This window comes from Cyprinus carpio, chromosome A11 (assembly GCF_018340385.1).
Source record: "Cyprinus carpio isolate SPL01 chromosome A11, ASM1834038v1, whole genome shotgun sequence".
NCBI classification, from domain to species: Eukaryota; Metazoa; Chordata; class Actinopteri; order Cypriniformes; family Cyprinidae; genus Cyprinus; species Cyprinus carpio.
Window position 1 is genome coordinate 21,374,258 of NC_056582.1, and position 14,186 is coordinate 21,388,443.

The 14,186-nt window shown below is 33.8% G+C and overlaps 1 protein-coding gene across 1 annotated transcript in view; it reads right to left on the reverse strand.

Moving 5' to 3' along the window:
- LOC109057870 (protein bassoon-like) overlaps positions 1 to 14,186 on the reverse strand; it is a 78,459-nt gene that overhangs the window by 53,370 nt on the left and 10,903 nt on the right. Inside the window, 1 exon segment of the mRNA XM_042766757.1 lies at positions 11,383 to 11,749. Within this exon segment, the coding sequence (XP_042622691.1) occupies positions 11,383 to 11,749 (367 nt within the window).

The following is a 14,186-nucleotide window of genomic DNA, read 5'->3' on the forward strand; positions in this document are numbered from 1 at the left end:
CGCCCTTTCTCCATATATGGAGTTCTGCTCCAATTGTTGCTTGGCCGATTCATTCAAACTAGATGTTCTCCTGTCCTGCATTAATTTGAACTACTGGACTAACGACTAACTGAATTAGCTAACCAGAATCAACATAATCAAGACATTGGCTGTCTTTCAAAAACCAATGAGCAACCTACCTAGACAGCATTTTCATAGGTTCATTTGTAGCATCACAGACACATTTAAATATTCAAATCTAACATTCAAAGTGTCACATGCATACATACATACAGTATATGTATAGATTTCCATGTATATAAAGATTTATATATATAGATGTAGATACTGCTTAACATTTACAATGTTAGTCTTGGAAGTCTAAAAATATACTGCATTCAACTGGGAATTACACATGGACGTGCAGAATCTGTGCATATTTAAACAAGCATCTTTTTTATGTGTGCTTATGTATGTGTGCAAAGATTGCATGCGATTTATGAGAAACTAAATGTGTACAGGTTTATGCTAATATCCCTGAGAGTGCATCCACACACACATACACAAACACACTGATTTACACCCAAATGATGGTGCAGCACCTGAGATATTGATAAATCAGCTGGTGTGAGAGAGAGAATCCACAAGAAGAGGAGAATCTCTCACTGAGACACTGAGCTGAATACTAACACGCCGCAGAGCACCCTGCACCCTTTACAGAGCTCAGTTATTAATATATTCACTGTACACGGCTCGCACAGTCACATTTAAAGAAAAAGTTCACATAAAAAATACATTTTTATAATGATTTACTCATTATATCATTCCAGACTAGGGTTTTCACAATATACTGGTTATTTGATGTTAACTGTGATATTTAAAAAAATAAAATATTGATATCATGCTAATATATTACACATATATAAAAAATGAAACAACTAACATTAGATTAGATTAATAATGCATCATTGTTTTACAAAATGAAAAATTTAAACAGAATACGACAAACAGTTCATTTAATCTTCAGTGATTTAACATGAGAAATGCTGTGACCAAATAACTGAGCCAGTGATTTGAATTTGAGAATCAGATCCATGGGTGAATTGTTCTTTTGCATCGATTCTTGTCAATGAACTCACTGATGTGATTCATAAACTGGTTCATTCAACTCACTGACTTAATGATCCAGAAATGGCAGTTCTTGAATGAATAGCTCAGTGGAACAACAATAAATACAATAGTCTGTTCACATACAGGTTTACCTGTACCTTTTAAGGGTGAACTATCATTGTATCAAAAAGAACAGCATAAAATTTGTTTCAATAGGTTATCTACTGAGGGAATTTTTTAATATATATTTTTGCTCTCTTCCACCTGTGCATAGTATACACAGTATTTAGTATAAGAAGGAAATAAAGAAACATTTGAGAAAAAAAAAAAATGTTTTCTTGATTTACAACGCAGCTGGTGAGACAGACAGAACGAGAGGACAAAATAACATGGATATGGAGAACAGGTGAAAAGCAAACAGACAAGCAGATGGAGTCACAATCAAAGAGTCATGTAGACAAATAGAGACACATCAGCTGCGTAGACAGCATTCTGTGGCATAAGAGCAGAGCGACAGATAGAGGAGGCGAACTGCTGCCTGTTTCCAGACTAAAGCGGTTGAGACAGACTGAATGCTGCGGTTTCCTAACAACAAACCACAGCAGCAAAGCGCCGAGCCGAAACTGGGACGAGACGCATCAAAAGAGCATTCTGAAGGCCCCCTAATACTTTAAATAACACAACACAAGAACACATTGCAGCTTCACTCCCGTCTCAACGGGCACCAGATTCATAAACTAATTCTTCTCTATGAGCATTAGACCAAACTGACAGCTTATCAGAGCATATGAAGCGCAAATAAAGCTGATTAATGGAAATGTACTGGTGAGGAGTTTTAAAGGTATACAAGCAGAGTACCACAGTGCACACTTAATGGGTAGCTTATAATTGAGGTGTTTAAAGATGATTAAAAACTACATCAGTTTGCTGTAATGGATGTGACATGTTGCAAGAGAAATGTTTCTGTGAGTAATAATGATCATAATAACAAAGTAATGAGAAAACTGAACTTTCCATTAGGGAGGAAATCAAAATGCTAAGCTATAGCTGCACACGTCATGTCGGAATTACCTTAATTATGAGTTTGTGACTGTAAGGTTTGCACAACCTGGTCGGATGCGTAATTGCAAGGTAGAAAAATTAAATTTTATGAATGGCCCGAAGTTAGGGACATATATACAGTGCTAAAAAAAAAACATATTTTTGCATTTATTACAATGCTTCAGTATAATACAATCACTAGTGTGGTGGTAATAATAATAATAATAATAATAATAATAATAATAATAATAATAATAATAATTGAATCATATAAATATGCATTTTTTACACTCTTCTTGCTAAATAATGATTGAATCAAAATAATAATAATAATGCAATTATATTATTTTTTATAGTAGCTTTGTAATAATAATAAAAAAAAAAACACTATAATAATAATAATAAAAAAAATAACAATGCTAATTATTATTATTATTATTATTAAAAAAAAAACAAAAAAAAAAAAAAAATATTTACAAAATATAATTATAATACTTCATTAAAAAAAATAAAAAAAAAAAATCACTAGTCCATTCTCATCAGTGCTGGCTCAGATGTTTATATTTTAGATCAGTATAAAGTACATTCAATGGATGATATTATTTATAAATTGTCCATTCTCATCAGTTTGATCAGCAGCATTAAAAAAAACAAAATATTTTTTAGCAAACAAAAAATACTTCTTTTAAAAAAATCATTTTACAAGGACTTATTATAATATGTTATATATTATAATAAAACAAACCATGCTTAACCATTAGCAAAACTAGCACAAAACAGTTGGTTAGCCACCCACATAATGATCTCTTATTCAGTGTTACGATCATCGCCATAGAAACAAATCAATTCAGAATCCAAGGACGTAAACAGCTCTGAGTTGTCAACTCATAATTATGGTAATTTCCGAAATGTTGTGAATGCAGCTTAGATGGCAAAGGCTACAATATTCCACATGCTCTAGATGTGACCTTCAGGTAATCGAAAAGTTAGACATGTGTGCTACGTGAACACATTCAAAGGGTGTTTTCCTATTATCAAACTCACAGAAATATTTAGTGTGGAAAAAAATACTATTTCTCATAAACTGTTTCTATTACTACACCGTTTGCACATGAATGCATATTTTGTGCATTAGCTGCAAAAGTGGGGCATCCGTCTCTTTAACACATGACAGATTCTATTGTCTTGGAGAGGCAGCTAGACACTGTGCCATTTAGAAGAAAAGAACAGTACAGTATTGTTTGATTAATCATGTTTGCGTGGTGAGAGATGCATTCTTACTCAGCCCTCAGAGACCAGCAGCCATTTCACACATCAGTTCAATATCAACTCAAGCACTTCTGAGCCAATTTTACTATGTGCTGTTTGATATGACTGTGCTAAAAGGGGAAAGTAAGGTGATAGCCACAAGCGATTAAAGTATGTGACTGAGATTAATCCCATAATTCGTCTGTAGACAAACGTATATTAATACATTCAGCTCCTTTTCAGGAAAAAGAATAAACAGTAGAGCTTTTAAGTTCAAATGTCCCTTTTAAGGCAAAAATAAATAAATAAAACTATGAAAATGAAATAAAACAAAAATAAACAATAAAATAAAACTATGAAAATATAAAATAAAATAAATATTTAAAACGTAAATTAAATTAAACACTACCTAGGCAAAAAACTGAAGTCAAATAAGTTACTAAAATAAATGAAAGCTAAATAGAAATAAAAATGTAATAAAATTTACAAAAGCATAAAACAAAAGAATTAAAATTTGAAATTAAAATTAAAACATAAAAGCTCATTCAAAATGCTAATAAACACTACAATAATACTATAAAATAGTATATAAATAATACTAAAATAAATGGAAATGCCCCGGGCCAGCTATTTTCAGTCATGCAAGTACAGCTCCAAACATATTTCAAATCAAAAATAATATTTGACAGCAGCAGCATCATAAATGGTGTTACCTCATCTCACCTCACCTCAAATCACAAACTACATTTTCCTTAAGCAAGTAGGCTACTACTAAATATCCATGATATCTTTTTAGAAATCTAAATGTCTAATATTATATATAGTGTCAGAAAATTATAAAATACATCAACCATGCACTTAAAAAAATGCATATAGTGTATATATTTAGCATTGAATGTGGTAACCAAATGCTGCCTTTGCACATTTCTGTAATGGTAAGAAATAAAATGCAATCCAAATGTCAGAAAATTATAAAAGCCATCATCCATGCACTTAAAAAATAAATATGGTGTTTATTTAGGATTGCATATGGTACCCAAATAATGTGCAAATGCTGCTTGGGAATATTTGTGTAATGGCGGAAAAATAGCATGAAATCTCTAGGGCCATTGCGGTGTGTGTGTGTGAGTGTATTCTTTGTGTTTGTGCTGTGATGTGTGTGTTGTAGCCCAGATGGCCCAACACTCAGTTTCCGCTGTCAGTCCCATGATGAATCCACTAGATAGCGTGAAAACAGAAAACGTGAGACATTCGGAGCCAGGATGCAGGACCGATCTATTAGGTTTCACGTTCCTGTCAAGACACAGATTTGCGAAGAACTCGTGGAGCGAGAAGAATTCATGATGTTCAGATTCTACCATCATTACCCCAGGGTTTTCAGAGGGAACAGTGCTTATGTGCCAAACAAGCACAATTATTTTTAGCTTCCTTAACTACCTGATAAATTCTGACTCTCTACTTTCTACATTTCCACACATCATCCATCTGTCCGTCATGTTCTCCTCTTTGATCCTCCACTGGTTTTCTCTGGCAGGAGGAATGGGAGGTCTTTGCAGAGACAGAGCAGGATCTATAAATAGAGGATCAGCCAATGGCAGAGTGGAACTGCATCTTGTATGCTGGTGGGTGACTACTGGAGTGTGTCAGCGCCACTTTCTCTTTCCTTCTATCATTCCTTCCCCACCCTGCTATTTCTCTGTCTGTACTGTACATCCCTGGTTCCCACATCCCACTCAGTGTTGTCACCATCATGTCAAACCTCTCTCTCTCTTTCTCCAGGTGTCTGTTGCATAGTGATCAGATGGCCGCTCTTTTTCCTCTTCACCAGCTGTTCTTGCTTCTTGTCTCATGTTCTCTCCGCTTTGTTCTCCAAGAGACATTTAGAGTTCAACTTTAACATGATATCTTTACACTACACTAAACACCTGGAACAAAACATCACTACTGGAATAGTCCAACCATCACATTACCTACATCGGAAGCTTTCTACTAAGCAGCAACATAACTGAAATAACACCTCATAAGTCATCAATTTGTAACGCTCTATATACAGTAGGCAGTAACTCACTGCATCATACAAACAGCATGTGAAGTGCAGAGGAACCGCAACTCACAATTGATTTCAATAGAGTTTGATGTTAGCATATTGCTCATCTAACAAAACAAGTCTTGAATGAGCATAAAAGCATTTCAGATTGGGTAATATTGGGTAAGTTAGAAAATATTTTGTCTAATATAAAATAATTTCAGCTTATATTTTCCAGTTTTAAATAATATAGTATTTATAAATCTGTGTGTGTATATATTTCAGTTATTACAAAAATAAAATATATAATATTTATATAATATATTTACCTTTTCATTTTTTTGTTGTTTATTTGTTTTTTGCTGTTAGTATTTTTTGTTTGTTTGTTTGTTTGTTTGTTTGTTTTCTTACTCTATTTTGATTCTGGTTTGTAACATGACTGATAAAAAATGCTCCATTAATCCTGGTGTTATTTAATAATTCCTGAGATAATATTCACTAAATTTGATCACGTCTACAGTTTACCAGTTGCAGAACAAGCTCTAATAGGAAAGCTTGAGAGTGTTAGCAACAGTCACTAAGGAGGTGAGGCTGAGCAGAGTGTCAATTCCACAACACACAGGATGCACCTTATTTCTAAGAAATTCTTCCTAATTTTTTCATTGAAAGCAAAGTGATTGGAAAAGCCAGTGAACTGCTTCCACTGGTATATCACTCACCCCTACTCTACTACATACAGCAGAGTTAATAGCCTTTCATATCATAATGTCTGCTGTTTCACTAATAAATTTATGGTTGGCTCATGCTTGATGCATAAAAACTATAATTTAAACAAATTTGTTTGATATAAAAATCTGGGCTCAACCATTATTGCTGTATTTCTATTTTGCAGAGATCTCTACTAATTTAAACCATATGCTCATAAAGCATCTGCTCTTACAGCACTTGAACTCTGAAATTACACACCAGATGACATATTTCCCATCATTTTGTCACATGTAGCTGGAACTGACAGCAGAGCTGTTAAAAACGCTGAGTTAGTGCTGTTTGCTATGTGCTGCAACATCAGTATAAATCAAGACAGTCTCAGAGCCGCTTTGTAGTGTCCACCATTCTACAGGGGCCCAATTAATTAAATCCTGTCTTTATAAAGCACAGCAGGGCTCGAAACTCCCAAATCGAATTTCTAAAGATTTTGTGAAAAAAGTGGAGATATGATAGACCATTGATATATCCCTATATCCAATATCAGCACTTTGAGCTGTTGACTGACTATATTATTATATTATCTTAGTTCACTGGCTTTTCCGATGAAATATATATATATATATTTTGTATATATTATATATTGCATGTATGTTATGTGAGCAATATCACACTCATAGATGTGATATGGCTGTATATCGGTATGGCTGTGATTCAGCCGTAGGTAGTCGCAGCATGCCAATACAGCCATATCTCATACGAGAGCGACATTGCAAACATGGCACGAGTATGTAAATACAAAAAGAGACACAACGGAGTGTCTTTAAAAACCCTCTTTTGTGAAGAACTACTTCCTTCCACCACAGATTCAAATCTCAGTTTGACAGTTTAACAGCCCAAGTCCAAGCCTCCGTCACTAATTCGAAAATATCAGTTTAGAACTAGTAAAGAAGGAACATTGAGTTGCTTCATTGAATGCTTATTGTATTACAGTATTAAAAGCTCACTGTATTATGTAGAGTATTATGAGAGAGAGATGAACTGAGCAAGTTCACTCACAATAAAACATAATTTAGAATGTCTGCTGAGGAAAGCGATATCTTTGTCGTACTATCCTTTCATGTGTTGAGGACAGCGCTAATCAGAGCATTTGTTAAAAGTGTCTTACAAGCTGTTATTAAAAGTAAAAATAACTTCCATTTCAGTCTCTTTCAGTATAAAAGGCTTTACCACTGACTCGTAAAACTCTAAACACTCTAAAACTCTAAACTCGTAAAACACTAAAGTCTCTTGTCGCCATCTAAGGGCAGAATAATGTAAGTTAACTACACTGTTTTCCAATACTACTTTTATGTACATACATAAAATATTATTTATTGAATAATAAACAACAAAAACAGCCATCATAAAAGTTCCTAGACAATTCAGTTAAAAAATAACTTACAAAAGCAACGTTCCGATATACAGCATTACAGTTACACAAAATATAATGTGATGAGATTTTGCCCTCAGCCAAAACTATTTGCTCTGGAACAAATAATAGATTAGTGAGACCAAGGACTGCCCGTCAGATTTACCCAAAATGAATTATATCTCATGTTTAACCACTATAGAGACATCAAAGCCAGTGGCAAATTCCAGAAGATCTGGCCTAGGTGAGGCTGCTCTCCGCCGGTTAATGAAGGCTGAACGCCCGCTGACGCCCTGATGCTCACATTTAGAATTAGATTTAGAATTAGAATTCAGCTTTGCATCACATGAATAAATCACACTTCAAAACATCTTCAAATACAAATGTAATAATTCCACAATATTACTGTTTTTATTGTATTTTAATATTTGAATGTTAGTGTATGTTAGCCATCTTGCTTTATTCGATGACCTAAATTAAGACAATCCGTTCAATAACACACTCCCGTCTCCAAAGATATGTCAGCCAACCCTAACATGCAAAATTACAGACAAAGGCATCTTTTTGAATGACTAATGCTGCACTGCTGTATAAAGAGCTGAGAGCTGTCATGGAAACAAATGTGTGATTTCAGGACACCTACAGAATTTCAGTGAAATCTGCCAGGTAGTCAAGGCATTTTAATGAGTGATATTCCTAAAAGAAATGCTTACAGCTTATTTCTTCTTTACTTTTAAAGGGATAGTTCACCTAAAAATGAAAAGTCTGTCATTCTACTCACTCTTAAACTTTATTTATTCTCATCACGCTACAAAATGTTAAAGGAAAATAAAAGAATCATAAAAGTGATACCTGTACTATATTTGCAAGACTTCAAAAAGTTTTTTGAGAGGAACAGACCAAAAGTCATTATTCAATCAAATGCTTTCTCTCTGATGTTGTTCTCGAATAAATATATGGCACCACTGATGTCAATGGATCTTTTGGAGCTTGAAAGATTAATTTTGCTTTCAAGATATTATTTATTTTTTAGATGAACTATTTAAGGTTTTTACATATAAATGGCTTTTGTTGGTTTTGGCTAAACTCCACATTAACTATTGTTCAAAAGTTTGGGGTCAGTCAGATTTTTTAAGGTTTCGGAAGTAATCACTTATGCTCACCAAAGCTTTGTTTATTTTATCAAAATACAATAAAAAAAAAAAAAAACTGTAATATTGTGAAATACTATTACAATTTAAAATAAATGTTTTCTTTTTGAATATATTTTCAAATGTAATTTATTCCTGTGCTGCAAAGCTGAATTTTCAGCATCATTACTCCAGTCTTCAGTGTCACATGATCCTTCAGAGATCATTCTAATATGCTGATTTGCTGCTCAAGAAACAGAAATGTTTAAAAATTTCCCCTCTCAGTGGCTTTGCTGGAGTTGAGGCCCAGGAGAGTAGATCCCCGAAAATCACTTTAGAGCCCTTCTATGCTGACCTCCTTTCTGTGACTATGAGCTGTCAACATCCCCTCCTCTCCGTCCCCTTGTCCATTGCCTAATTTACACTTGCAGGATTTAAAGCGCCACCAGCCATTTGCACCTTTGAGCAACAACCTCAAACACGTTGAAACAATCTCACCCTCACACGCTCAGCCGTGCACCCTCTCGCTCTCCCACACACGCATCTCTGAACATTGGCTCGGTCTTTCCGCTGCATCCTACACACAGAAAAACCGAAAAACCACATTCCCATACGCCCCAGAGGACTCTCTTCTGAGCAGTTCCAGGTTGTGTGCAGTGTGTGTCCTGGGTATGTGCCAGATGGAGGCCGAGACCAAGCGTAGGATTCATTACCCAGAGCTTTTTGTTTAACACATCTCCTTCTCTCTCCTCGCTAACAGTAATACTTTATTTGAAAATCCACAATTGGACTGCAGTGTTTGCTCTCTTTCATCGTTGTTATATCATACTGTTGCTTTACAAGCCAAATGACATATTTCCACTGATTTTGTCACATGTAGCTGGAATGGACAGCAGAGCTGTTAAAAACACTGTGAGCATTCAGACTCAAACTGGAAGAGTTCTCACAGATATATATATATATATATATATATATATATATATATTAAAATGTAATTAATTCCTGTGATGTAAAGCTGAATTTTCAGCATCAATACTCCAGTCTTCAGCGCCTCATGATCCTTCAGAGATCTTTCTAATATGCTGCTCAAGAAACATTTATTTTTACAATTTTTATTTCTTATTAATATTGAAAACCTTGCTTAATATAGATATGTCTTTGATGAATAGCAAGCTCAAAAGAGCAGAATTTATTTAAAATAGTGATCTTTTGTAACATCATAAAAGTCTTTACTGTCTCTTTTGATAAATTTAATACAGTCTTGCTCAATAAAAGTACGGAAGTTCTAAGCGGCCATCCATTATAATTTTTTTCCTTTTTGTTTTCTCGTTATAACGACTTAATTTTCTCGTTATCTCGACATAACGAAAGTCGTTTTCTCGTTATAACGACTTGATTTTCTCGTTATCTCGACATAACGAAAGTTTGTTTTCTCGTTATAACCACATGAAAGTTTTACTGTTGCTATAGTAACGAACTCAACTTTGACAGGCATCTGATGGACAGCCATGCAGGCGCTCTTACTGTAGCCTATATTTCAGCAAATTTTGCTTCGCCTAGGTAATAATAACGTCTACAATACTGTATAAATAAAGGCTGATCACTGTTGATTTTTTCCAGAGACAGTACAACGAACGTTTTGTTTTTGTAATTAACATGTTTAAATGGCAACACCGCGCCATTAGAGCTGCTTGGATTAAACTCACTTTTAATTTTCCCTTTATATGAAATAAAATTATATATAATTTGTAATTTGTAGTAGTCATTATGTGGCAGATATCATGTGTGTTACAAGCTTCTGTTTGAAAAGAGCGTTCATGTGTACGTGTAGTGTGTGTGTGTGTGTGTAGAAAAAACCATTACAACATTACAGAACAAAACTGAATTAAATTAGCCTATGGATTTTACATATACATCACATTTCTCATCAATATGGTTAACAATAAAGATTAGTAATAAGGAAAAGAAGCACATCAGCCTACATCGTTAAATCCCGTCCTACTGTAGATAAACAGAACATCTCCGCTAATCATTAAATTAAAATTAAATTTAAATTAATCATGAGCCTAAAAGAAGCACAAATATAATATATATTGGTGCAAACAGAATACAGTGATGTCAACCTTGGTTTTGATAAGCAGTTATTGATGAAACAGAATGCGTTGGTGAAACTCATGCATCTAGCAGGAACTTAATACACAAAATATTCATATTGATTCAAGCATTTAACATTTATGAATTAATTAAATGTCAGTAATAAACAAGACTGCACAAATTATAGCGATCACGAGGAAGGTCCGCGTACAGTAAAGTGGATAGTATACAACACCCCCCTCAGTTATATTCAGGTCTATAGTGCCACCTGCTGGCGCAGTATTTGTAAATTCTTAGAGAAAATTAAGTCGTTATAACGAGAAAACGAACTTCGTTATGTCGAGATAACGAGAAAATTAAGTCGTTATAACGAGAAAATGAACTTCGTTATGTCGAGATAACGAGAAAATTAAGTCGTTATAACGAGAAAACGACCTTTGTTATGTCGAGATAACGAGAAAATTAAGTCGTTATGACGAGAAAACAAAAAGAAAAAAAATTATAATGCATGGCCGCTTAGAACTTCCGTATAAAAGTAAAAATTAAGTGTTAATTTATTTAATATCTTACCGACCACATACTTCTGAAGGGTAGTGTATGACATAAAATGTTGAATGAACATGCATTGGGTTGCTTACCTCAGTGAGGTGAGGGTTGGGGTTGAATCCGCATTGGTTGCACACCATGGAGCGGCACTGCGTGCATGTATTGCAGTTTGGCTGGCCGTCTGTGGTGCCCGTCAGATCTGCGGTCTTGCACACTGGACAGAGCTTTCTGCTGGGCATGGGTGCAATCTGGGGTAAAGAATAGGGCGAGGTGGGAGCGCTCTTCCGGGCGAGACAGGGTGTCCACCTTTGCTGCTCCCCACATCCACCTGGAGGTTCTTCCGTGCAGCCTGACCCGGCCCCTGAGGCTGCGTTGGTGCCAGGACCAGGTCCTGCACCTGGTGGACCCCCAGGTTTGGGTCCCATGCTCGGGTCTGTCTGATTAGGTTTGCCTTGGATACTGTGAAAAGGGAAAAGAAAAAAAAAGACATCAGAGTGTGAATTAAAGCAGAGGTGTGGCATATGTTTGAAATCAGTGATAGCTGAACACTGTTGAATCCATCTGCCCAGGGGATTCATAGAAGGAGATTTAAAGAGCTTTGTGCCACAGCTTCCTGAGTAGTTTGAACGAGAATAGAAAGATAAATCAATACAGGAAGGACTTTTCACACTTCTCCAAAATAATCTGAAAATAGTATCTGCGGTGACACGGGTTTCCTCTTCAGATAAGCATATTTAATTGTCTGAAATGGTCATTCTTGAACTTTGACCTACTGTAGAACAGCAGATGCTTAGTGGCAAAGTGACAAAATTATGGCTATTATAAACGGACTGGATGTTAATTAAAAAAACAACAACAATTGACTGTTCTTATGAATAAATTACCATTAGGTCTGTGCATTTATTAAATGTTGTAATTAGGTTTAAGCTTCATGTACAGCACTTTGGTCAACTACAGTTGTTTTAAATGTGCTTTATAAATGAGTTGAACACAGAAGTGCTAATTAAGGCAAGCATTGCTGCTGTTGCTCAGACATATGGGTAGAGACTTTCATAGCCACTAACCCTTAATAATAACTACAACAATAAAAGGTATTAATTATTATTATTTCAACATTAATAATAAAATAAAATAAAATAAATACTTGTTATAATAATCATCATCATATATTATTTTTATTAATATAAATATCATATTGTTAATAATATTACAAAACATAATAATAATAATAATAATAATAATAATAATAATAACAATAATAATAACAATAATAATAATAATAAAGCATGTTATGTTTTTACAGTATATGGTTATTAAAAATAATATATTAATTGTTATAATAATCATCATCATATATTATTATTACTAAAATAAATATCATTGTTATTGTTAATAATATTATAAAACATAACAATAATAATAATAATAATAAACCATGTTATGTTTTTGCAGTATATTCTTATTAATATAATAAAATATAGTTTTGTATATTATATTGTCATAATAATAATGCATGTGTTTTTACAGTAGTCTAATTTTAATGAATTTAAAAAATGTGATTTATTGTCATAGAAATGTAAATTCATTTAATATTAATGTGTTAGAATTGTGTCAAAAAACAGAAATAAAACTATAAATATATAAATACTGCTTTTGGATATGGCACTTATGCATTAAAATAATCAATATCAGTATAGGTTATAAAAAGAGTATCTGTCAATCTCAAGGAAACACCACAAACAAAATGTTTACAATGTTAAACATCAGCTAACAGACAAAAGCAAAATAGAAAAGCAAATAAGAATTTTTGGCATGATTCGGAAAAAGCAAAATAGTTGGATGACAGGATGCAGAAACTGACCATGAAGGAAATCTCACAGGTGAAAGAAATCATTTCAATAGAAGCATTTTAATGGAACTGCTGTTTACTACACAAACACGCTTTCCACCACAAGAATCTCAAAAATCTGCCACCGAAAGTTTTATCACACTACATATTTTTTTATCGGTACTACATCATGCTGCAATTTAGTTTATGAGCACTTTTCTTTAGAAACTTCTGGTGAAGGTGCACATATGGGCTGTAAATATAATTCAGCATTTAATCAAAGTTCTCTAATGAGCTATTTATTGTTGTTTCACTCAAACAACTGTCAGTGGCACCTTTGATCAATAAACATTATGTAAATCCCAGAGCTCACATGACTGAGTCTCATCCAAATGCCTTTATAAAACAATACAATTACCCGAGCACAATTGATGCTGAGCTAAACGTGTGTACTATTCAAAGATGTAATGCTTTAGTTTGAATGTGAGTCAAGGAGTCTGTCATAAAGAAACAACTTTTTACTAGTATGTTTTATTTATAATTAAATTCACGGTTGTATGAGGCAATGTGTTTCGTTTGAGCTTACTAAACATTATTACCATTTTCACTGTCGCATTTACAAGATATATATTATACATTTTAAAATATATATTATACATTTTAAAATCTAAAAAATTCATTTAATTAGAGCAGAATTTCTGTGACTCAAAATAATGAATAAACAAATCTTAATTAACCAGTTACGTTTCTCAAAATTAATAAAATTAAAAAACTAAATAAAATAAAGGTCAGAAACTTATCACGAACAACAGAATTCATATTTTACACCACCAGAGACTTTTGCTCACACTTAAATCCCTGAATAATTTCTTTTTGAATCCAATTATATAATTGAATCACTGAATAATTTCTTTCTGAAAAACCATTTCACTAAAACAACAGAGGAACATTTTAGCAGAGCATGTTTACTCAATCATCTCGCACAGCGGCAACTGCTTCTTTGAGACAAAACCAGCACACATATGGACATCAATTACATTTTACGGATCCCATGTGTGTTTCATTTTT